This window comes from Canis lupus, chromosome 18, assembly GCF_003254725.2.
Source record: "Canis lupus dingo isolate Sandy chromosome 18, ASM325472v2, whole genome shotgun sequence".
NCBI lineage: Eukaryota > Metazoa > Chordata > Mammalia > Carnivora > Canidae > Canis > Canis lupus.
The window spans coordinates 46,696,268-46,720,583 of NC_064260.1; the positions used below are offsets into that span (position 1 = coordinate 46,696,268).

Consider the following 24,316-nt stretch of genomic DNA (forward strand, 5'->3'; position numbering starts at 1 on the left):
CCTGTCCCTCCCAAGTTCCTCTCTCCTGGTGGGTACAAACTTGGGGAAGTCCACGGATCAACCTCCCTTAAAGGCAGGAAGATGCCCATGGGCAGGCAGAAGGGCCCGGTAGGATGTGGCTCGTCACATCTGCACGGTTGCAGAGGGCAGGAGAGTGGGGCCCGGGCAGGTGACCTCCTGCTCAGCTCGACAGCACGCAAGCCAGCTCGCCCTGGCCTCCCTGGGTGCTCCGAGGGTTGGGCGGAAGCCCCTTGCACAGGTGGGGAGCCCCGTGCCCCTCTCAGGGCCTCCCTGTGCTGGGGGCTGGAGGGTGAGCAGGGCCTGTGGTCCCGGAGATGCACCATCGACGAGGCCTCGGGGGATCGGGTGAACTGGCTTCTCTGTCCCCTCCATGTGCCCTGCCCCCAACCCCAGAGCACCACAGCCAGGCCAGCGCCCAGCCACAGCCAGAACAGTGAGCCCAGGGCGCAGGCGGGCACCACGGAACCTCCCTGCTCCGAGCCGGCTCCCTGCCTGGCACACAGGTCTCCCCTGGGGGTGACCAGAGTCCTCAGAGGTCAGAGTGCTGCCCCTGCCATCCTGCCAGCTCCAGGCTTCCCGTGGCCACGGTGACCCCCGGTGCCCCACCCCAGCCACAGAGCGGGCCACATCTCCCCTGCCCATTTGCAAGGAAAACCACCTTATTTTTCGGCTCATAAATCCAGGGTGGGGTGAGGGGTTCCTGTGGCCCCATCTTTCCCCGACCAGTGAGGAACATACGCATGCAGGCGCTGCCCAACAGGGCCACATGCAGCCACGGGCCCATCTTCCAGATGAGGAGATGCAGGTTGGTCCCCGAGTGAGGAGGACACTGCCCAGCCCCCATCCTGCCGCACCCGTGGGCTCCCGACTCACACCATGTTTAACGCCACACGGGTCACTCTGCACCCAGCAGATGAGATGGTGGGAGACAACACCCCCCCGCCACCCACCCAGGCCTTCCCAGCCCTGTCCCTCCTCAGCCACCATGAGCCTGAGAAACACCCCTTGTTTCTGACTCTCACTGGTGGGCTTGCTGTCACAACCCTTCTCCCTCAGGAAGGAAATGTCCCTATGGCCTCTGTCTCCCTGGCCCAGACCCAGGCCCGCATGTCCCACTGCTTCAGAGCTGGGACCCCCATAACAAGGACGCCAAGGCCCAGGATGGCAGGAAGGCCTTGCGGGTTCCCCAGAAAGCCAGAGCCCGTGGGCCCTTCTGCCTACTGAGGGCCTGTGCATTCCCCATGCAAGCCCATTGCTGCGCTGCCCCTGCCCACCGCACCTGACAGTGTGCCTGCCCCAGGACGTCAGGGCAGGTGTTGACACACACGGCCTTCATCTGGTCATGAATGGTTTCTGTGTGGAGCAAGCTGGTGCCTGTCCCAGACCGACACCCCCAGGGCCGGTGAGGGAAAGCTGGACCCGTGGGAGGGACCACCGTGTTTGGCTGGTGGTGGGCGGTGGCACGTCATCCCAGGGGGCCATGGCGGGACATTGTTCCAGCCTCACCAGGGCTGCCTCCAGCATCCCGGGATTTATGAGGACTCTGCCCGCACCCCCCAGGCAGACCGTGCCAGGCAGCCTCAGGGAGGCCCGACACCCCCCTAGTGGTGACCTGTGACCATGACGATCCCGCGTCCCCTGTGGCGGGCAGGTGGGGAGAGCTCTGTGTCAGGAGAGCTAGACTTTTAGTGACATCTGATGCCGGCTCCTGTCTTCCGTGTCCCCCAAAGCCCCCCCGGAGCCCCCAGGGCCAAGCCAACCCCGCATCTGCTGCCCACACAGCCTGGCCACCTCCCTGCCTGCCACTGCCACCCACCCTTGGCCCTCACGCTGGGGGCCCAGGGTCCTACCCTGTCTGCACCTGACCACCCTTTGGTAAAAGGCTCCACGGCCCTCCTTGCCTTCTTCCCAGGGCCGGGTCCCCTCCCTGCTTCCTCGGCTCCAGCCCCACGTTCTTGGGCACATGGGAGCCTCTCACACCCAGCCTGGGATGCTCTTTGCATATGCACAGTGTGAACCCTGGGGGAGCAGGGGACACGGATGCCCAAGGGGCTGGGGCGCATGTCCTGGCCACCCTCCGTCCTCCTCCCACCCCACCCACCATCAGAGAGGGCCACGGACAAGGTTGCTCAGTCCCGAGCGCTTACCCGGCCCCGGTGCCAGCAGTCCCCACAAAAGCCTCCCTTGGGCACGTGGCCACTCCGCAGACCCCCCACTAGCCAGGGTCACCTTAAAAATAGCCATGGTGGGGTTTGCGGCAGCGGACACCCTTTTGGACTAATTCGTTGGTAACAGCAAAATGATGCCGAGTAAAAAAAATACCCACTCTATTTCCTCATTAACATAATTGCAAACAGAACGAATCTTTCTTGATTTCATGTAAACAACAGCTTGAAATAGTTTATAATCCTTGCAGGTATCAAATTAAGTTCTTACTTATGGTCTGGAAATTAATTACCCTTGCAGCGAGACAAATGTGAAAACTGTGTATTTTTGACAAGAAAATTAAGCAGCTATTGGGGGAAATGTAACTTAATCGTCACAGAGAAAATTGTTTATAAATTGGTCGCGCGTTGTCTGAACTCTCGCCTCTGCAGCCGGCCGGGGGCTGGGCTAGCTTGTGGGCTTGCGTTGGCCTCGTTTGGGGCTGGTTTGGGGACTATGGGGGTTTGCAACAGAGGAGGGGTCAAAGGGGCCGAGAACAGGGCAGAGAGGACCCATGCAAAGGAGAAGAGACCGGGACGCGGTGATCGGGGGGCAGGCCTTTCCCGACCACAGAGCAGAAACAGGGACTGGACGGAGGGAGGAAGCAGCTCCCTCAGGTAACTGGGAGCTCTGGGCAGAGGGGCAGCAAGGCCAAAGGCCCTGGGGCAGGGCTGTGTCTGAGCAGACAAGAGGCCGGGTACCTGCAGCCAAGTGCAGGCCAGGAACTCTCAGACAGATGGCCGTTGTCTGGGGGGTGGTCTGTGGTGGTCCAGGTGTGTGTGTGTCAGGCCCCAGGTGGCGGGAGGGCACATTCAGCGGGACAAATGCACCCAGTGCTCAGGAGAGCGTGCAATCTTTCACCATTGTCTATCCTGTTACAGCAAACCTGCTCCAGTGCCCTCTCCTCTTCCAGGAGCAGGGTTTCTGGGTCAGCGGGAGGAATATTTACAAGAACTTCTCGGCAGTCAGAGCTGGTCCACGGCAGGGGTGAGGTCCCTAGCACAGGTGGTGGCCAGGCACCTGGCGGACTGCGCAGAGGCGTGTGGCCCCGGGAGGGCGTGTCTTCCACACCTGCCACTCTGAGCCCCCCCCCAGCCCTCCAGCCCCACCCCATGAGGCTCCTTCCCTTCCCTTCCCGCTGCCTCAGCCCACCCCTCCCCACAGGGCCCCCTCTGATGTGATGTCCGGCCCAGCGAGGTGGTGAGGAGGAGCCAGAATGGACGTGCCCCCCGGGCCCCCACCTCTGGTGGCAGCTGCTGGAGTAGGCAGGGGCAGGGTGAGGGCTGCATTCGTGCAAGTGGACAGGTTGCATGGCCTGTGTGTGCCTCAGTTTCCTTAGCCATGAGGTGGGGGATGGGAACAGCCATAGGGCTGTTTCGGGGTTGGGGACATGCCAGGTCACACACCTAGAGCTGACACGTAGCTCTCACCAGGGGTGATGGGTGAGCACAGTTATCCAAGTTATGGACTAATCCAGCTGCGGCAGGTGGCAGAGAAAGGGTGGACCCAGAACGGGGGGGTTCAGTGTGGTCAGTGCCCCCAAGGCCATGGCCGTGGGATCAGATCCAAGGGGTAGAGGACAGGATTGCACAGCCCAGTCTAGCTGCCCAGTCTGGAGAATGTTCCAGAAGGGAGACAGAAAGCAGGGGATCAGCAAGCCACACAAAGCAGGTGCTGGTGATAGGGAGGTACGCATGGCACCAGGTGAGAAGTAGAAGTAGTGGCACCTGGTGAAGGACAGGGATGGAACCAGGTCATGGCTTGGTGGCCTTGCCAGTGGCTGAGATGGGGTGGCACCGGGCTCAGCAGGGCACCCCCAAAGGTCTCGCAGGGGAAACGTCAGGTGGTGCTCGGCGTTCCCCTGGGACCCCACGCCCGCCTTCCCCCCATACCATGGGATCCATGCTCCCCTCTTGCTGGCTGGCCCGCATGCTGCTGTAACAAACACCATGAAACCACAGACACTGGTTTCCCACACCCCTGGGGGCTCCAAGGTCAAGGGTGCAGCAGGACTGGCAAGGACTCTTCGTGGCTTGCAGACGGCTGCCTTCTGGGGTCTCCTGTCATGAGGACATCAATGCTCATGGATCAGGGCCCCACCCTATGCCCCCATTTAGCCTCCAGGTCTCCAGATACAGTCCTTGGGGGTGAGGGCTTCAGCATGTGGACTGGGGGTGGGAGGGACGCAGGGGTCACAGGCAGGAGGGGAGGGAGGGAGAGCTGGAGAGCCGGAGCAGCCTTGCCCCCTTCAGGCCATGCCCGCTGACCAGGTCAGGGCAGCACACCCCCGTGCACAGTGAGGGCACTTGAGTCCACGCAGCTCCCCTGTCTCTGCCGTCCCCCCTAGCCCGGGGCATCGCGATGGCCTCAGAAGGCCCCAGCCCCTGGGCCCGCCCTGCCGCAGTAGCAGAGTCCGGGCCTTCATTCTGCCTCAGAGGTCGGGAAAGTGGGAAACTTTGGGGTCAGGCATCAGCTGCAGGAGCCTGGACCCAGCTGGCCTCCCTGAGCCTGCTTGTGGTTGCTGCAAATTTGGGATGGTCCCCCGACCTCTGCTGCTTTGAGGTAGCACCCAGAGGCCCAGGGGAAGAAAGCTGCTGACCCCGAGCAAGAGCGGGCGTGGTCCCTGTGCTGACCGTCCAATGACCGGGACAGCTGCTGGGAAGGTGTTGGACGCTCAAAGCCTGTCCCGTAGCCCGGACATGGGGCCTGGTCTCCGCCCCCCAAAGTGCCGCATAAATTCCTAAGCGAAGCTGTGCCTGGCACTGCCTGCCCCACTCCAGACCCTTGAATGCTAGAGCGGCCCACCCACCCAGACCCTGCTGTGTCAAAAGCCTGGGGGCGCTGGGCTGAGCCACTGAGGGCCCCCCCATCCTCCAGCCACCAGAGAAGCCACGCAGCCTACATGTTCTTCCCTTTGGAGAGGAAGCCCAGGCTTTGCTGGCAAAGTAGAATGCTGGGCAAGGCCACCCACAGCGCTGATGCCCAGTGTCCTACCTACCTTGACGCCAGCATGGGCCTGACTCCCACCCCTCTCAGTGGGGGCCAGACCCCTGGGAGCCCTGCCTGCACTGGGGCCTGGGGTGGAGTTCGGCCTCAGCTCTCAGCTCCTCCCTCCTGCTGCCTCCAGACCCCAGCAGATCTGGGAGTAGCCCAGATCGCCTGTCTCCTGCTAACTGGCCTTGGGGCCTGGGCAGCTGACACCTCTGCTCTGAGCCTCCATTTGACCACCTATACAATGGGGATGATGGGACACCCCAACTCAGAAGAGGCAGGGGAGTCAGTAGGATGGTATACAACAGGCTCCCTTGGGGGGGGGGGAGTTCAGCTAAGGGTGGAGGTGGCCCTGTGACCAGCCACCCAAGAGCTCAGATGAACCACACTCTGGTCATGGGGAGGGTTGTGTGGAACCTTCTAGACTGCCTCATCTACTAAAGAGGAAGACAGCAAGACAGTGGACTCATACCCTGGCCCTGGGCCCTGGCCCCCTCCCCATCCTGGCCAGTGGGACTGGGGGCACCAGTGTAGCCTCCCAGATCTTGTCAATATTAACTGCCATCTCGAGGGCCCAGCCCTGGAATGTGCCCCCCTGGACCCAGGGGCCCCTTTAAGGGCCCCGCTAAGGTCTGTTTGCTAAACCCACCAGAGACACCGGCCGTGCCTAATAGGGTCACATTTTACGCCAGGCCACGCCTTCTGGGGCTCAGGCCTCGGCTCTCTGGCGTCTCATTAAGGTCTGCACTTTAGTGACCTTGACGGCCACCCCGCCTAACGGCCCCAGCCCAGTGCTGCCGGCGCCCCCAGGAAGTGAGGACAGGCCTGGCAAAAGCTGATCTCCCCAGCCACCCCCCAACAGTATGCCACTTTTCAGAGGGCAGAGGGGCACCAGCGCCTCCTCTACGGCCACATTGGAAGCTCCAAGTCCAGAGAGTGGGGATCACAGAGGGAGGGGAGCACAAGAGAGGATTATGTATACAAGACCTTGGGCTGGAAACAGTGCCCAGCTCTTCCACCGGGCCCAGCACATCAGGCCTGGCAGTAGGGCCCAGGAAGTCCCCAGGCTTTCAGCAGACCGTCAGCATCACCCTCGCTGGCCAGGCTCCCATGCACATGGCTGGAGGGGGCGGCTAGGCAATGCTCTGGGCTCATCTACTCCATGGAGCCACCCCTGGGCCCCCACCTGGCCTCAATGTGTCCATGAGACCCACTGGGATGAGCCCTGGCCTGGCCACTCCTCGTGAGCTAAAGACAGGCAGGCAGCACAAGTCCCAACGTGAGCTGGGCATTGGGGCACCTGCCCGTGCGGCACCCGCAAGCCTAAAGCCTGAGAAGGGACAGAGGCAGCAGGGACACCAGCAGCCCCAGACCCCAGCCAGGGCCCCACACTGGACACACCCAGGGTCCGACGTGGCCTTGCAGGAGGATTCTGGGGCTGTCTGAGTCGATCACAGAGAAATAAACGGTGTGTGCGAGGCCAGCAGGGCCTCCGAGGGGCCGCGTTAGCTTGCGCGGAGCTAGGGCTTGGCCAGGCAAAAACACTCCTGGCCAAGGGTCAGCCTCAGCCAAGGCGGGGATGGGCTGGGGTGGGAGCTGGGCCTGCAGGCCCTACAGGCAGGGCCGGGAGAGAGGAGCCTAGCTGTGTGTTCGGGGGGTTGTCTGCAGAGGTCTTGTGCACAGAAAGAGGTGTTCTCGAGCCAGAGGGGGTCACGGCGTCCCCCGTACCCTGGAGGATGCACCCGTCTCCAGGAACTCAGGGTGCCCGGTGCTGTGATTGGGAGCTAGAGCCGGTGTACCCCCAACCTCACCCCTGCAGGTGGTGCTGATCCAGGGCAGGGCTGCAGAGGGGTGGGCATGTTGGGGGAGGGTCTGTGTGCTGGGGTCGGGGAGGGGGCTCAGAGCAGCCTGCCAGCACGGGGGCATGCAAGCCTGGGCCTGTGCCCTCCCCAGCTCTGCCGCCAGCCCCTTCCTCCCTGCCTGCTCCAGCCTGCCCACTGCGCAGCTCAGGGGCTGGTGCCCGCCCGCAGCCTGCCCCCCAGATGCCCGGGGCTGCCACCTGCCCCAACTTGCCCAGGGAGCTCCTGCGGCCCTTCTTTCTGTCCTCCCAGCCACATTCACTGTTCCTCTCCCAGCCTCTCTGCTACCCTCCTGCCCCCAGGCTACAGCTACAGCTATGCTACAGCTCAGCCCCACTGGCTCCCATTTAGCTGCCCTACAGTCTCATGAATACACGGAGCGCTCAGGGTGCCCCATGCCTGCCGCTGGCCCCAGCTGCCAGTTCCACAGCCCCGAGGTCAGTGGAGTTCAGCCCAGCCCTGGGGGTGGAGCCACCTTAGATCACCTGCTGCAGCCACCTGGCAGGTCCCGTTGATGCCGAGCCTGGGCCACTGCAATGGTAGTAACCCCTGGTGCAGGGCAAGGGCCACAGGGAACTGAAGGCCAAGGGGCAGGGCAGGGGGACAGGTGTCATGACTGCTACAGCAGTGTGTGCTCCCTTGGGTGTGACAAGAACCAGGAGCTGCTGCTGTATCTTAAATTTGAGGTGTTTTAGAGGTCACTGAGTTCTCCATGATAGCCCGTAGCCAGCTAGAGGATAACGGGGTGTGGGGTACTCCGTTCCCAGCATGGCAGCTCTCCACCCACCCCACAGATGAGACTCCTCTCAGACATAGGCCTCCATGATGACGCCTTGCAAGAAGGAAACTGAGGCACCCCTGGTCACACAGCTCGCCAGCGGTCCCTGGGCTGACCAGTGTGCCAAGTGCCAGGTGCTGAAAGCACATGGTGCAGTGGTGCTGGGAGGAGGGTAAGCACTCGCAGGTGCAGTGGAACACCCATTGCCTCAGTGCAGAGGGCATTGCTACCCTCCTGTCATGCTCCAGGAGGCTGAGGCCTGGGTGCACAGCTGTGTAGCTCTGAGCCGCATGTGTGGGATTTGTCCCCAACCCACCTGGCCCCACCTGGGACTGGCCATAACGCTTCCCAAGGGGCAGACAGGGCAACATCACAGACCAGATGGGACATTGATGACACCAGCTACTTAGGGGGGAAATTAAGCTAGTGAGTCACTGTGGGTACCCCAGACCCCGTAGGTAATGAGGCCGTAGATGCAAAATTGAACTCATTGGAAAGGCACAACCAGGAAGATTGTGAATAGCCAGCCCACGGGCAGCAGACAGAGGTGGCCTCTACACGGCTCTGCGGCAGGGGCTGAGAGCTGGACGCAGGGAGAGAGGCTGCAGCCTCACTGGTCCCCCGCCCGGCCAAGCCTACTCACCAAAAACCGCAGGCGATGATAGAAAGACAGTTTTTAGTCAAAAAGCCCTAAAGGGAGGGTGCCAGGCCCTGGAAAGACAGTTCACAAAAGAAGGGTCACAAGCTGAGAAGAGGCCTCACTCCCTCTGTCCTCAAAGCTGGGGCTGGTCAACCATAGTCCGGAGGTCTGATCTGCCCCCAACCTGTTTCTATAAATAAAGTTTTATTAGAACACAGCCACGCCCATTCATGTAGGATCCATGTCTGGCCACCTACAGGCGACAGCAGAGTGGAGGAGCTGTAACAGAAACCACCAGGCCCCCAACACGTGGCCCTTCACAGAAAAGTTTGCAGACCCTCGCTCTAAGAACTTAAATGTAGACATGAGAGGTCGGCAGACATGAATGTGAATTCTGTGCTCATGACGCCCCGATGAGATGGGCCTGGACACCGGTGCCCCTTCCAGAAAGTGCTTCACTGCCACACTGCTCTCCCTGCGACCCTGTCACCCTCTGTCCAGGAAGGAACAAATCTGAGTTGCCCCAAAGAGTTACATGCAGACTAGTTGGTCACAGTCTTATTTTATCAGTGAAAAATCAGAAACAGACCACACAGCCGACATTCATGCATTAGGGACAATTGTGAGACTTCCACCGTCCAGGGAGAAGGCATAGTGGACGAGGTGGCAGGGAGACAGACAGGGTGTCGCACAGTCCCAGGGGGCAGTGCACGCGTGTGTGTGAACACCGCCTCACAGGAGGGTGGGCTTCAGGATGCATGTTTGAAAGAGACTTTCCTGTATCTTCCAGAATCTTCTGTGCCGAATGGTTTTGGTTTCAGCGGGTGGGAAAGAGTAGGAGATAATCGTGCAGGGGAGGAGGCTCCCTGCAGAAAGACCCTGGCCCATCTGGCCCTGCCGCCCATCGGGCCACTGTGCTGCCGTGTCTGGGAAAGGCGGTGACCCCAAGCTGGGCTGGGGCAGGGGCCGGGCACGGGGACCTTTCTGCTCTGCTTGCTGGGAGCCATTGGGTCCTGCTGAGGGCCATGCATAGGGTGGGGAGGACACCTCCCTGGGCTCCCCTGCCTGACCCCTCCCTGCCAGCCACGTGTACCCCAGCTCATTTCCTAGGGTAGGCATCATCGCATGGCTGCCAGGGGAACATCGAGGCCCAGGTCCCCGCTTCCAGGTGACTCCCCCGGTGGGGGCTGTGCCTTCAGGCGGGACCTACCCTGTGCCCCCAGAGGCTGACGCCCTCCCTGAAGCAGCACCCAGCCCAGCCCCAAAGCCCCTCCGAGGCCTCTGGTTCCTTCAGCCTCCACACCGGGCCCCCACCCAGAGGCAGCTGCAAGGGCCCGGGTGCGGGGTGGGCAGAGGGACCCAGGCGAGTGGCCGTGGCCCGGGCGCTGGAGAGTCTTGGCCCTTTCCAGAGGCGCCAACATCTCCTTGTCACAAAATGAAGTAAATGGGACAGTGGGGGGGGGGGGGGGGGTGCAGTTTTTAAATTGCCGCTTTAAGCCATTTGGAAGTCTGCTAATTATTCTCTGGGGGAAAGAAATGCAGGTTCATTATTATAATGAGCTTTGGGCAAAATATTTCATCGAGTGTGACGAGCCCCAGTGGCTCCTGAAGCGAGCAGCCTCCCCCTGCAAGGCCTCCCGCCCGCCTCGGAGCTAATTGGCCCGGGGTCTGCCCGGCCCTGTGCTGTTGGTGTGCTATTTTAATTCGCTTATGAAAAGCCCCCGCTTTGATGTCCGGGACCAGATAAGGGCGGCCGCGGGGACCAGCGCTGGGAGCGGGTTCGTGCCGCCCGCCCGCGAGGCCTCCCCGCCGCCCGATCTGGGCCCCGGGCCAAGGCGATGTCATGAGGTAACTGCACAAACAGTCCTGCCTGAAAAAATATGCTTTTGTTTCACTAATAAATCTCTCCTTGGAACACTCCCCGCAGGCTCTCGGCTCTCCTTGGGCCGGCCACTGCCTGGCGGGGCCTTCCCGCTCGGCACCGGGCACGGGGTCCTGCCCGGGACGCGTGGCCTCAGGGCAGGCCCAGCGCGGTCCCCTAGCTGAGCTGATCCCAGGCCTGCCAGGAGCACCCGGCCTCCCCGGCCTCCCCGGCCTCCCTGGCCATCCACCCCATTCCACTCTCTCCCGCTCTCTCCCCCGACTTTTCCGGGCTGGGGCAGGGGGCAGACCAGGATGGGGGGTAACCTCTCTGCACTTCACATCTTAGGCCTCCCAGGGACAGCCCACCCCCACAGCCTCACCCGCCTCCGCCTCCCTGCCTTCGGTAGGCCCACAGACAGTCGCCCTGCCGTCTAGAGCACAGAAGGCAGCCTGGCCTCGCCTGCCCACGGCCTGTCCAGGGTCACAGCGTCCTGCTCTGTGCAGGAGGGGCAGCACGGCTCCCGGGCTCTCTTGGCCAGGATGGGGGGTGAGACCCTGCCCATCCCAGACAGACCCAGAGAGCCAACAGCCCTGAGATATACAGGTGGGTCTGGGCTCGTGCACAGTGGCAGGTGGCTGGCGTGGCACCCCTGGCCCCAGCTCCCATCCCGGCCATCACCACCACCCCCGTCTTTGCTCCTCTGGCCCAACCTCAGGAGCCTGCCTTAACTCGAGCCTGCCTGGCCACCACCTACTCTCACCTCTGCCCCAGCCCTCGTGCCTCCCCCACTGCCATCCAGAAGCCCTCCTTCCCTGGCCTCACCAGCTCCCCGAAGCCCTGGGATCTCCCCTGTCAGTGACACAAGTGGTGTTCCCAGCAGAGAAAGCCAAGTGCAGACCCTTGCCCTCCCGCTTCCTAGCTGCACGACCCTGGCCACCCTCCATGGCCCCTCTGAGCCTCGGGTTCTGCATCTGTAAGAAGGAGACAGGGACACTAACTCTGGGCCCCTGGCCAGGATTACCTGGAGCCCTGTCTGGGGAGCACCTGGCCTGGCGCCCGGCACGTGGCAAGGTGGAAGCTCTTGATTCCCGCCCCATCTTGTGGGCACCACTGTGGGCACTGTTGTGGGTTTGTCTTCCCCGCCCACTGCCAAGCGCCAGACAGGGGTTTGATGCCATCTGCTTGGGGCATCGAGAGCCTGGTGGGCTGCAGCTCAAAGTGAATGCATCCAGGCTGACCCAGTGCCCCCCCCCAGCCCCCCGTACCACATCTCCGTGAGCATGTGCTCAAGGTGCCACAGGGACAAGACGGCGTTCCCGGAATTATGGGGCTGCCCCTGATCAGAAATAAACCATGAGATTACAGACCCGGGTAATGACCGTGCAGCACTGTGACGGAGGGGGGCCGGAGGGCCAGGGAGACCTCTGAGGGAGGGGCATCTGAAAATAGCTCTCAGGGTTGCTATTAATAGGCTTCCATGCAGAGCTGTCCAAAAGGGAAAACAAAAAGAAGACCCTAATTTCTCCATAGATGACTATCATTAATTTTATTCAATGAAAGTGTTTGGATAGATGTTTTAGTTGTACTTGAATTTCTAGAAAATTCAAATAGTACAGAAAGGTTAGAAAATGAAAGTGAAAACTTCCAGGGCTTCCCTTCTGTCCCTAAGGATATCTCTTATTATCCCAGAAATATCCATCTTGAATGTGAGAGGAGCAACGTTCTAGACATTGAACTGCGTGTTGCATGGAAAAAATGATGGGGGGTTAAATGAATAGATAAGTGGGCATGTGGTTGTAGGATGGGGGAATGGATGGCTGTGTGCACGTATACATAGATGGATGAGTGGATGAATGGAGGGATGAATGGGTAGATGAATGGAGGGATGAGTGGATGGATGGATGACAGAATGAATGGGTAGATGGATGGAGGAGATGAGTGGATCGGTGGGTGGATGGATGGATGGATGGGCAAATAGACATACCATCAGAAATAATTATGAATATGGTAGTGCTACTTTTGATTTATCTGTTCTTCTTAACAAAGAAAAAAAAGGGAAACCAAAAAAATGCTGAATTTAGATAAGCATTTCTTCACCAAAGAAGTTCATTTCTAAACATCACTTTCAGGTTCAAGGGGGGAAAAAAAACATCACAAAATGTGGGAAGTTGGAGTCATTGTGGGTTTTCGTGGTCTTCTTTCAACTCCGTGTGGTATTGAGTGGCTGCAATCCCACCCACCCACCCCCTTTCTGCCTCCCAGGATGAGTCAGTCACGTCCGTGTTGTGGTCCTGACATTGGTCAGACCTCTAGCACGTGCATGCGGTTCAGAGGCCCTCCCTGCCTCTGTGGGTTTATCTTGGTTCTGCATGAAGGTGAAGTTGGGGCTCACCTCTCTGCCCACTCCTCAGTTCTTCATTTCAGTTTTTTTTTTTAATATATGATAGTCACAGAGACAGAGAGAGAGAGAGAGAGGCAGAGACATAGGCAGAGGGAGAAGCAGGCTCCATGCACCGGAAGCCCAACATGGGATTCGATCCTGGGTCTCCAGGATCGTGCCCTGGGCCAAAGGCAGGCGCTAAACCGCTGCGCCACCCAGGGATCCCTTCATTTCAGTTTTGATTGCTCTCCTGGTTAGGTGAATTTCTTCCTCAGGTGACCAAGTCTGGAGGGTCCTCCTCCTGCTTGCACTGTCTCCCTCCTTTGGCCCTCTATCCGGGCGGGTGCCCTGTCTCTCAAACCACCTGTGTCCTGGCCACATTACCTCTGGAGCGCTCCTTCTTCCCTGCTCCAATCTGGATTTTTTCCCCCCTTGAGGCCTCCTGCCTAGCATCATTCTAGAACTTGCCTTTATGATTGTCCTAGGCTCAACTTACTATTCCTGGACCTCACATCTTCTTTACTGTTTGTTTCCTCTGCTTTCTGGAAAAACTTCAAACGCCTTCCTAGTAAGAGGTACGTGGCATGGATGGTAAGCGTTCTGAGTCCTCAGAAGATCTAGATTCACCTTTGTTCAATCATTGTGCCTGTTGATAGTTTAACTGGGTATAGAATCACAGGTGTTCCTTCAGAATCCTGCAGACCTGTCCTGAAGCCTCCTGGCCTCCAGACCTCCTGTGGAGACCTCTCATGCCTGCCTCAGCTTCAAACTTTCTTCAATGTTCTTCCCTTTTTCTGTTCCCTGGAATTTTCCCATATCTACATTCTAGCCTTGGAGGGTCTGCATTTCCCCCTGAGGTTCCTTTGTGGCCAACTTTGTTCATTGAGGGTGCTGAGTATTTGGTGGGGGGAGTCTTCAGGAACTTAACTCCTTGAGCTCCAGAAAAGTTCTCTTTCTTGTTTCTGATCATGTCCTTCATGACATCATGTCCCTTGTCTCCTTCAAATTCCTTTTGATCAGATGGAAGACATTTTACAGGAAACTTCCATGTCTCTTTTCTCTCTCTTCTATTTGTAGGATTATATCCCCGACTTTACCCTCGTAATGAAATCCTATTACCAAACCTGTCTTCGGTGTCCTGTCTTCTTGTTCTGTCACATTTGTGGTGGGGTCCTGCCCTTGCCTGGTGGGTGTAACAGTTCCTGGAATCTTTCTGGGAATTCCAGATACATTTTCATATCTTGGAATCGCGTCACTTCCTGATCCTCTGTTTCTGTTTGATCAGCCTGGCCTCTCTTTCATGTTCCAAGTATTTTCAAATGTTTACTCGGGATCAGAGCACGGGTAGGCTTGTTGGCATTTAGGTTGTGCTGACTGTGATTGGGTGGGGTGTCAGCTGCGCACTGAGGGACCCCATATGTCGCAGTGCTGACGCAGGGCACTGCTTCCAAGAGCTTTGCCTAGAGACAGGGCTGGCGGCTGGAAGTCCAATGGGAAGACACTTGGTGTGGCAGGAGGACAGGATGAGAACCTCGCGCCCCCTCATGCCGACTACCCCCTTGGTGCTGTCACGGGCAATTTCTTGGTGTGGCATTCAGCTGGCTGGCCTCAGCACTGTCACTGTCCCCAGGTCACCAGGATGGCATGGTCCCCAGCACATCTCCACTCCCTTCCTGCACACTTTGGTTGTACCATGTTGTCACACCCTGCCACCCTCCTACAGGCCCAGCATGGAGTCCTCCCTCACGAAGCCACTGTGCTGTCCTCCTGCTGCCCTGGATCACTGTCCATAGCATAGCCCAGACTTCTGACATTCCATCCCATTGGAGTCCCTGAGCCTGAGACCCTCTCATGGTCCAGAATCCTCTGGGTCCTCTCTGTGTCCCCCAAGCTCAGCTCCTTGGCACTGTCACTGCTCTGTGCACATAGCCAGAATGTCCTCCTGAACCTGTGTGCCGGTTAATTAAGCTATAGCTACACATTTCATAAGGCCTGGAAGGGGGAGCATGAGGTCATGCCTGTGGGTCCCAGCATCCTGCTAAGGTTCACGGCCTCTGGTGCTGCTAGGTAGGAACCAGGGACAAGGAGGGCAGAAGTGCTGAGCAAAGGGATGGCTGAGTGCCCGCTGGGTGCTCATCCTGCTCCTGTGCTTGGGGTGTTCTCGGCAAGGGCAGTGCTGGAGGGTGTTGGCAGACCACCATCCGGAGGAGAGCAGATGGTGGTGGGCATGGTGGCCATCACATGGTGGAACGTGACCCGTCACATGAGAGTTTAAGTGGCCACCTCCACCATCATTGTCTGTGGGACCACACGGTTGTTAGACCTCCTGAGTCTCAGTTTCCCCTTCTGCTAACTGGGCCCACGGGGCCACTTTTAGGACCAGAAGGGGCAACTTGTGTGCCCTCCCCCCCATGGGCCTTAGTGTGACTGCCAGCCTCCCGCATCATGGTGGACGAGCCAGCCCCGGAGCCCTGCATCCCAGGACAGGGCTTCCTGCCATCACGTGGCCTGCCTCCTCCCTCCAGCTCAGCAGACAGAGCAGGATGGTGGGTGCAGGGGGGCCTCTCTCCACACAAATGGAGGCCCTGCCCCACAAGACGGGCAGCAGGTGCTCAGAGCCCTGTCAGCACCAGCATCCCACAGTTCTGCAGTGGGGACAAGTCGCATTACTGAGAATATAGTCTTATTTTTAACATAATTGGGAGAGGAGAGGGTGCCCCGCACTGGGGGTTGAGTGAGCACACACTGGGGGCCGAGCCGGAGGCAGTAGTCAGTTACGCTGGGTAACAACTATGGGCTTTTCCTCAGGCGCCTGCTGGGGTGCCAGGGGCCTGCTGGGCAGTGCAAACATGCCATGGATCAGGGCGTCATCCCTGTGGGCAGTGGGAAGTTCGGGACATGTTCTCACGATAGCAGAGGTGCCCACTCTGCCCCTCCCCGGGGACTCAGAGTCCCTGGTGCCAGGTTGTGCATGATTTCCAGGATGGGAAGTCGAGGAAATGTTCCTGGTGGGCAAGGGAGTGGGGGGTTGCAGTGAGAATTCCTCCCTGGGACCTGCCTGCCCACCTGGGCCGGCCAACCATGGGGACCGAGGGGCTAAGACTTTCTGACCCCGTGGGCTCCACAGGACCTGAGCGTGGCTGAGGGAAGTGGGGTGTGGGCTGGCCCAGGAGCTGCCGACCCGAGGGCTGCTCTGGCAGGGGAGCCAGCCAGGCAAGTGCCAGCAGCGGGGGGATTGGGCCGTACCCCACAAACAGGCCTCATAGCCCAGGGAGAGCTGGGGGCCCCGGGTCTGGAAGTCACCCCCAAGTGGCAGGGCCTCCAGGTCCCTGGTTTTAGCGAAAGAGAAAAAGAACACAGGATGGCTAAGGTGAACAAGGACTTTTTGTATAAGTATATCCCAAATATTTTCTACAATGTTTTATACTAGAGGAAATTCATGGTTTATTGAAAATCCCAACTTTTAGTCGTGCGTCCTATTGTTGCTTAAACACCCCTACCCTGGAGGGTCTCCTAACCCCTCCGAGCCTCACCCCTGCCTCTGGTGTAGGACCCCACCACCCCGGACTAAAGCAGAAGGGACTACAGGCTGCTGGAGTGTGAGCTGTGGCCCAGGCCTACACATGCACGCACACACACCAAGTCAGTGTGGACAGGCTGCCTTCCTCCTCCTCCTCCCCCCTCTCCCTCCCTCCCTCCCTCTCCTCTTCCTTCCTTCTCCCTCCCTCCTTCCTTCCTCCCTCCCTCCCTTCCTTCCACCTCCCTCCTTCTTCCCTCCCTCCTTCCCCCTCCTCCCTCCTTCATCCTCCTTTCCTTCCTCCCCCTCCCTTCCTTCCTTCCACCTCCCTCCCTTCCCCCTCCTCCCTTCCTTCCCCCTCCTCCCTTCCTTCCCTCTCCTCCCTTCCCTCCTCCTCCCCCTCCTCCTCCTGTTGATCTGGGACAGGGAGGAGGGTTCTGTTCCCAGCCCCACCCTGACAGCAGGACCAGGCCCCAGCTCCTTGCTGCCTGCCTGGCTGGCTGCCACGGTGGGACTTATGGGACCGTCGTATCAGCAAAAACAGGCCCTGCTTGCTCACGAGGTCTGGCCTGTTGGAGCTAGGACCCCCACACCCACAGGGGTCCTGAGTCCTTGACTGCAGAGGCCAGGGTGCTAGGGGCTGTGTCCTGAGCCACAGTGATAGACTTGCCACTGTTGACATCATGTGCAGCAGCCCAGGGGCATCAGGCTCCTGACTCTGCTGGAAGCCACACTAGTGCCCCCCACAGGGAGCTCCTTGTCTGTTGGGCCAGCTGTCCACACAGGGGAGGGACTGTAGTGCATCCTGTGTCCCAGGAAGGTCCAAAGGGCAGAGACTCCAAGGAAGAGGAAACCGCTTGAGGCGTGGGCATCCAGGGAGGGCTGCCTGGAAGAAGTGGGCCAGGCAGTCAGTGAGGTTCACCAGAGCCCTGTGGGTGGCGTTACCAAGGTCACTTATAGCTGAGAACATGGTGGTGTGGAAGGAAGGAAGCCACGCGCCCCAGGGGCATGGGTCACAAGTACTGGGGAGGTGGATTGGAAACACAGCCTCCTTCCTCTGCAGCCTCTGCCAGGGCGGAAGGGCATTTCCGTCAGACGGGCACAGCATGTATGTACGTAGTGCTCCTTCCCAAAGATGAGGGCCAGCCCATCCCCAGGGGCGCCCGGCTTCCCTCAGCCCCTGCATTCCTGTCTCCACGCAGTGGCCACAGGGACGTCTCAAACATAAACCAGACCACGCACTCCCAGCTTAAAGCCCCTTCTCCCTGGAATGCACTCCCGGCGCCTTTCCACAGCCCGTGGGTCCCCAGCTTCATGAGTCCCTCTAGCCTTACCTGCCTGAAGCTCCCATTTGCCACCCCTGGCCTCCTGGGGGTCCCTCCTCAAGGCCTCTGGGCCCACGCGAAGCATAACCCGGAGCTGTGCCGTGGCCGACCAGCCATGTGGCCATACCTGGAGCCACCGCTTGCTCCTGCTCCTCCCTGACCTGACATGCTGGTCCCCTCACTGCCTTCGGGTCTATGCCTCCAGAGCCCTGGCTGACATGCCTCCAGTGACCCCAGTCCCTCATCCCCATCCGACCCTAAAGCTGGCAGGGGTGACTGGCTCCCTCATGGAGAGGGAAGCTGCCCCGTGTCAGGACTAGTGTAGGATTGTCCCTACGAAAGCCCTGTGCCTGGACCAGAGCCTGGTGTGTAGTAAGCGCCTAGCAAACTCTGTGGTGGCCTTGCTGTCTGAATGAATTAACCATGAACAAAGGTCAAGCTGAGCCTCCCACCACCAACCAGCTCCCTCTTGGCATGTGTCAACGGGGTGGGCGGGAGTGGACAGCATCTGTCCCCACCCGCTCCCACGTGCCCAGGGCAGTTCGGTGGGGGTTCTGACAACCCCATAAACACCCAGGGGCCATTTCAAGGCCACATGATCCTAGGAGCCCAATGCTGGCCCAGCCCACACCTGTGTGTCCCTCACTGGGGCTCCTGGGGAACCTGGCTCCTCACACTCACTGGGGCCAGGATCAGGTGCCTCCTCTTCCTCCCCCAAGCCTGCCTTCCTAGGGTGCTTGCCTTCTCAGCAGATGGCCCCATCCATGATGTCAGCCAAGGCCCTGAGAGTAACCCCCTTCCTCAACCCCACACCTGGCCACCAAGCCCTGACACCCCCATGCCTGTCCCCATGACCTCCTTTGATCTAGGCCCATTCGGCCCCAGGGAATGTGTCCCCTGTCGAGAGGGGCAGGGACTCAAGAGACAGAGGAGGACTAGAGAGAAGGCCAGCATCTTGATCCTGGTCTATTTTTAGTTAGTGGCAGGCTGTCACTCCAGAGGCCAGCGGCTGCGTCATCAAGGCCTTTTGATCTTCTTGTCATTGCTGCAAGATACACAGGAGGCAGCTGCTAACTGCTTGTAGAAGGAATGAAAGCAGGCACACAGGCCTGGGGCAAGGGCGGGGCAGGGTGAGTGCTGTGGGTGGGCAGTGGGAGGGTGGGTAGGTGGAGGGAGGGCAGCATGGATGGAGAGAAAGAAAAGGAAGGGAAACAAGGAAGAAAAGGAAGGAGGGAGGGAAGATGGTGGATGGACAGATGGATGGAATGGAATTGTGGAAAGATGGACGGATGGATAGATGGATGGATGGATGGTAGGTGAGCTGATGGATGGGTGAATGGATAGATGGACAGATGGAGGGATGGTGGATGGATGGATGGATGGATGGATGGATGGATGGATGGACGGACAGATGAGTGGATAGATGGATGGATGGATGAATGGTAGGTGAGTGGATGGATGGGTGGATGGATAGATGGACAGAAGGATGGGATGGTGGATGGAAGGGTGGAGAGATGGATGGACAGATGAGTGAACAGATGGTTGGAATGGTGGATGGATGGATAGATGGAGAGATGGGTGGGTGGATGGATGGAATAATGGATGGACAGATGAGTGGACAGATGGATGGAATGGAATGGTGGAGGAATGGATGGATGGGTGGACAGATGGGTGATGAATAGATGGAATGATGGATGAATGGATGGATAGATGGACAGATGGGTGATGGAATGGTGGAGGGATGGATGGAATGACGGACAGATGGAAGGGAGGTAGAGAGTGAGCAAACAAGCAAACTCGGTGGAGTAGATGAAGGAGCTCAAGCAAGGATTCCTGGGAGAAGGAATGCGTGGGCCCCAAGCCCTCAAGGCCAGCTCCCCTCCCTGTTCCATTTGCCTCAGAGCAAACAGCTCTGTCATACTGCCAAGACCTAAGTATTGAGCCATTTCCCTCTGGGACTCTTCTTTGCTTATGTGAAGGTGCTCCTCCTCTGCTTCCTGGCCTGCCTGACCCCCTGCCTCCAGGGCTGGCCGGGGGGCTGCTGAGAAAGTGTGTGTCCCGCCTGCAGCCCTGTCTCGTACACACCCATGCAGGGAAACTCAGGACCCTGATGCTCTGTGGGCATCACTAGGTTTTAAAGGGACACGTTGGGGCTCTCCTGGCCCAGAGTCAAAGGTCTTGAGATCCCTCCCTCTCTGTACACCCAGATACCCGATGCCGCTACCAGAGCCTTCTGGAGTGGGGACAGAGTATCCTGTGGCAGCAGCCAACCGCAAGAAAGACAGGGCACCCAAGACACCCTGGCCTGCCAGGACAGACACATGGTACTGTCACCATCCCTGTCCCAGGCCGAGACAGACCCAGGCCCCTCCCTGGAGAACCCCCTCCTCCTGTACAAGCAGAAGAGCAGGAGGTGTTGGAGGCCTTACTAGGCAAGGGTGGGCAAAGAGAAAGAGCAGCAGAGGCCTTGGCCTGAGCTATGCCCACCCCTTCCCGCCAGACTCCCTCGGAACTCTGAGGCCCCACCCTCAGCCCAGGCAGGCTGCTCAGGGGTCTCCAGGCTGCATCCAACAGCTGCCTGTGCTGAGTCACCCGCACCTGTTGGGGGCGGGGGGGCGGGCCTGGGGGCTGGACCAGCTGGACACATTCCCTGGCAGGCGGCCCCTGGCACTGGGGGGCCAGAGTGTGCACACAGGCCTGAGTGAGGGTCGCCTGCACAAGATGAATGTGGGCAGCTGGTGGCCTGGCCTGGAGAGAGCAATAAGCCCCTGAGGAAACGGACCACAGCTAGAGGCCTGAGGCCCATCAGCACATCCCCTCCCAGCGTGTCCTGTTTCAGGGAATAAGACCAGACCTTCCCTTTTGGGGGGCACCCTCTGTGCCGTGTGTGGTGGTAAGAGGGTGAACAGACACGGCCTACAGGACACGGTGCAATCACACAGGGCATAAGAAAGTCCCACTGCCACGAAGACACAGCGTGGGCCAAGAGCCCACAGACTGAGGTCTGGGAGCTGGCCATAGAGGGCAGACTGGCAAAAATTAAAAAGAAGAGTAGTGCTCAGTGCTGGTGACGATGGGAGGACACAGGGCTGTCCTGCCCGTCTGGGGAGACTTTCTAGGGCCGTCAGATGGAGGCTGTGCTTGCCCTTTGGCCCCGCCACCACCCCTCAGAGACTCACTCCCAGGGCGCCAGGCCCAGGTGTCGGACAGACCTCTGCACCATGCGCGGTAGCACTGGGAGCGGTGCTGGAAGGCTGAGCTCGCCCGGCGGTCCCGGAGGTGGACAGGCGAGCTGGCCGTGGTAGGATCATGCTGAGAGCGTGCTGTGAAGGGATGCCTCCCCCAGCGGTGGCCGCGGGGCCGTGGCTCCTGGGCTGTGGCTGCCCACTCCTGCTGGTGCCCTCCGCCCTCGGCTGACACCTCCCATGTACGCCCTGCTCATCCATCAGGCGTGCCCAGCTCTCCAAGGCCCCCCAAAACCCCCAGGTACCGTCTAACATTCTAGGTATTTTACTGCCTTGGTTCTCACGTCTCTCTCCCCGACCCCGGAACACCACCCGAGTGCCGCAGGCCTTACTCTGCCTCCTTGTACCACGCACAGCACCTGACTCAGTGTGGCCGACTCAGGGTCCCTTGGGTGAGTGCACATGAGTCTGAGTCACAGCCTGAGCCCCGGGAGGGGCTGCCCCTCTGCCTCTGGAAGTCGCCCCCAAAACCTAGATATCCCTATGCTGTGAGCGTATGGAGGACCGAGGCCGCGCGGGGCCCTCTGGGGGCAGTGGAGTCCAGTGACATTCTGCATGCGCTGTGCCTACCCCAGGGGTGGGGGGCACGGCGCCCAGGCCTCACCCCTGCGGGGGCCCAGGCCTCATCCCTGCAGAGGCCAGGCCAGGGCTCCACCCGAGCACACTCCCTTCCAAGGGTTAACGCGAGCTCCTCAGGCAGCGGCGCGTTTGCATTTCACATGAAGATGTTTTTGCAGCAGCCCCGGATGCCAGCATTTCTGTGGTCACAGTCAGATGTTTTTAACTACATTGGACAGAACCCACGACGGCTCTTTCCGTGGCTTCAGCCAGTTTCTGAGCGCTACCTTGAACCCCCGTCATACCCCAAGACCAAGGCCGTGTCGGCGCCCCCAGCCCTGTACAGACTCCAGCGGCCCCAGAGCGGAGCCGACCCCAGCCGGCGGTGGGGGGGCCCCTTCCCCCAAACCCAAGCCCAGCCCACCAGCCCTCCCCACACTCCCTCCGCTCCCGGGGAAGAGCAGGTTCCCCAGTGGCCGTTCTGGTGCCTTCCCAAGGCTCAGCCGGGGGCCGTGGCCACAGGGCAGCGCCCAGGGCATTAACTCAGGGCTGTCCCAGCTCCACAAAGCCTGCGGGAGCCTCCGGGGGCGGGGACAGGTGGCACAGCCACGCTAGGGGCCAGCCCTCCCCACACAGGGTCCCGGGCAGAGGCAGAGCATCGCACTTAAGGAAGCTCGAATCCTTGGGACGTGCCACTCAGCATTCCGACTGTGGTGGTGGGTTCATGGTCAGAAGAATCCCCAGAACATTCCAGATACACTTTCCCTTCCCGACTGTGCTCCGCTCCCCCAGCTTTGTACAAAGCATGCTTATCTGCGTGTTAAATGCTCTGAGAAGGCCTGCAAGGAGAAGAACCTACTTTGTTTAACCCAGCTGTTCCCGAGCGACTTCTCCATGAAACCTGTGTTTCCTTTTTCTGGCGGATACACGTTACTGTCTGAGCTGTTATCTTTTCAGGGACCTTGCAGGGGTGTTGAACACACAATCACCCCCTCTCCACCCTGTGTCCCACGCTGATGGCACCCAGCCTTTCCCGGCCTCCAAAGCGGGATGTGCACATTCAGGAGTCCCTGCAGCGTGTGCACACTGGGGCCACCCAAAAGTGCTCAGACAGAGGACTTTCTTGGGTGGAAAAGCCTGTCACACCTGAGCTTGATGCTGGGGGCCACCACAGGATGTCACCACTGTGCAGAAGGGCCCAGAGGGACCCCCATTGTGCCCTCTCCTGCCCAAGGCCCCCGTGTCCACCCCCACATACACACACACACACACACACACACACACACACACACACACACAGCTCAGGCACTGTGACGTGGCCCCAGGTGGCCCACTCTGACTCCAGTTGTTACCAGTCCAGCTGCCAAGCCCCTACGGCCCATCTGTCAGGCCCCAGGTCCCCAGTGTCAGCTGCCCAAAGTCCTCCTCCCCAGGTCCCCCCAAGCCTGCAGGCCCTGCTCTCAGCTGCCACCAGGGCCCCCACCACACCCTCCCCCACAGGCGTCCGTCCCGCTGTCCCCAAGCCAGCAGAGTTGTGTTGGGGGAGGGGGGCAGACCACTTGTCACTTCAGAAGGCAGGTGACATGAGGGGTCCAGCCACCAGCAGAGTCACGCAGCCCCTGCACTAGCCCTGTGGGACCCCCACCTCGCTACGCTCCCCCTTCCAGCCTGGACAGGGTCAGGCCTCTCCGTCCCCTTGCACAGACCAGCCCGAGCTCCCCAAGGAGCTTCTGCCCAGCAGGACCCAGGACTGTCCTCTCCTGGGCCTCATTCCCTCCCTCACAGATTTGTTCAATCAGCAGGCCCTGCACACCCCTGTGCCCCGGGCATTGGTGCTGGGCAAGAGCATGGGGGTCCTGGCTCCCAAGGGGCTGTGGCCTGTTGGGGAGGACAGACAGGAATCGGGGAAACAAAAGTGGGCAAGACAACCTTCGGATAACAGTAGGAATGTGGGGGCTCTGATACAGAGGACTGGAGGGGGCCAAGGGGCGTCTCTCAGGAGGTGAGGCCAGAACGGCAAGAGGGAGGCAGCGTGACAGAGACCAGGCAGAGGAAAGAACAGGTTTGAGAGCCCTGGGGTCAGAGTGAGGGGCATGGGGCTTTCCCAGAGAGGCCCCACATCCTGCCCTGGTTCCTTTGAGAGTGTGCTTCTTTCCGGCCTGGTTCCACCCCTGTTTCCTGAGTGCCGGCCAGGTACCCGCGCAGGGCAGCTGCTGTGGGGTACACGGCCCAGGGGCACTTGAGGGAGTGGATCTCACTGAACTAGCAGATGCCCAGGTACATGGTGAAGGCATTGGGGGGGGGGGGCTCCCAGCAAAGCACTCCCACCTTCTGGTGCCAGAGCCCTGGTTTCTCTGCCCCTGAGAGGTCATCTGAACGCCAATGTATATCCATGGGTTCATTCAACTCTGAAACACCTGAACCACCGCCCTGCCTCCGGATCCCAGGGCCCCTCTGTTCCCATCAACCTCAGCTCGCTGCAGGGGGAGGCTGGGCTTCCAGCATCACCACTGGCTGCCTCCCATCCCCTGTTGTGTGTTCTGTGCACCCATCTCTCCCTCCCTCCCATCCCAGCAGTCACACCCTGTTTGCGCAAGAACCATGGTTGGTGGGGAAGATTGCACAAAGCTGTGTGGAGGTAAACACCAGATGGGTTCCACAGAGACCCCCTCCCCGAGTGCCCACATGTGCCTGGCCCTGAGTTGTGGAGGGGCGAGGGGCTGGAGACAAACAACACTCCAGAATAACAGCCAGGACAGGCAGGGCTGGCATGGTGAGGGCAGGCCAGGAGCTTGGGGATGGGGGACACACCCCAGAGCCCATCAGCCCATGGTGGCAGGAGAAGTCAGGTTGAAAACACACCTAAGCTAGCGGCCAAAATAGACCATGTGAGCTAGTGCGTGGCTCAGCCTCCAGGATCGAGCTGGCCTTGC

At 59.8% G+C, this 24,316-nt stretch overlaps 1 protein-coding gene across 3 annotated transcripts in view; it reads left to right on the forward strand.

Moving 5' to 3' along the window:
- KCNQ1 (potassium voltage-gated channel subfamily Q member 1) overlaps nucleotides 1–24,316 on the forward strand; it is a 324,161-nt gene that overhangs the window by 271,472 nt on the left and 28,373 nt on the right. For 2 of the 3 annotated variants that reach the window (XM_049096377.1, XM_049096378.1), the window contains one exon: nucleotides 19,788–19,904. The exons of the other annotated variant lie outside the window; for it this stretch is intronic. In XM_049096377.1, the coding sequence (XP_048952334.1) occupies nucleotides 19,788–19,904 (117 nt within the window). The remainder of the gene's footprint in view (nucleotides 1–19,787; nucleotides 19,905–24,316) is intronic. 3 annotated transcript variants of the gene reach the window in all.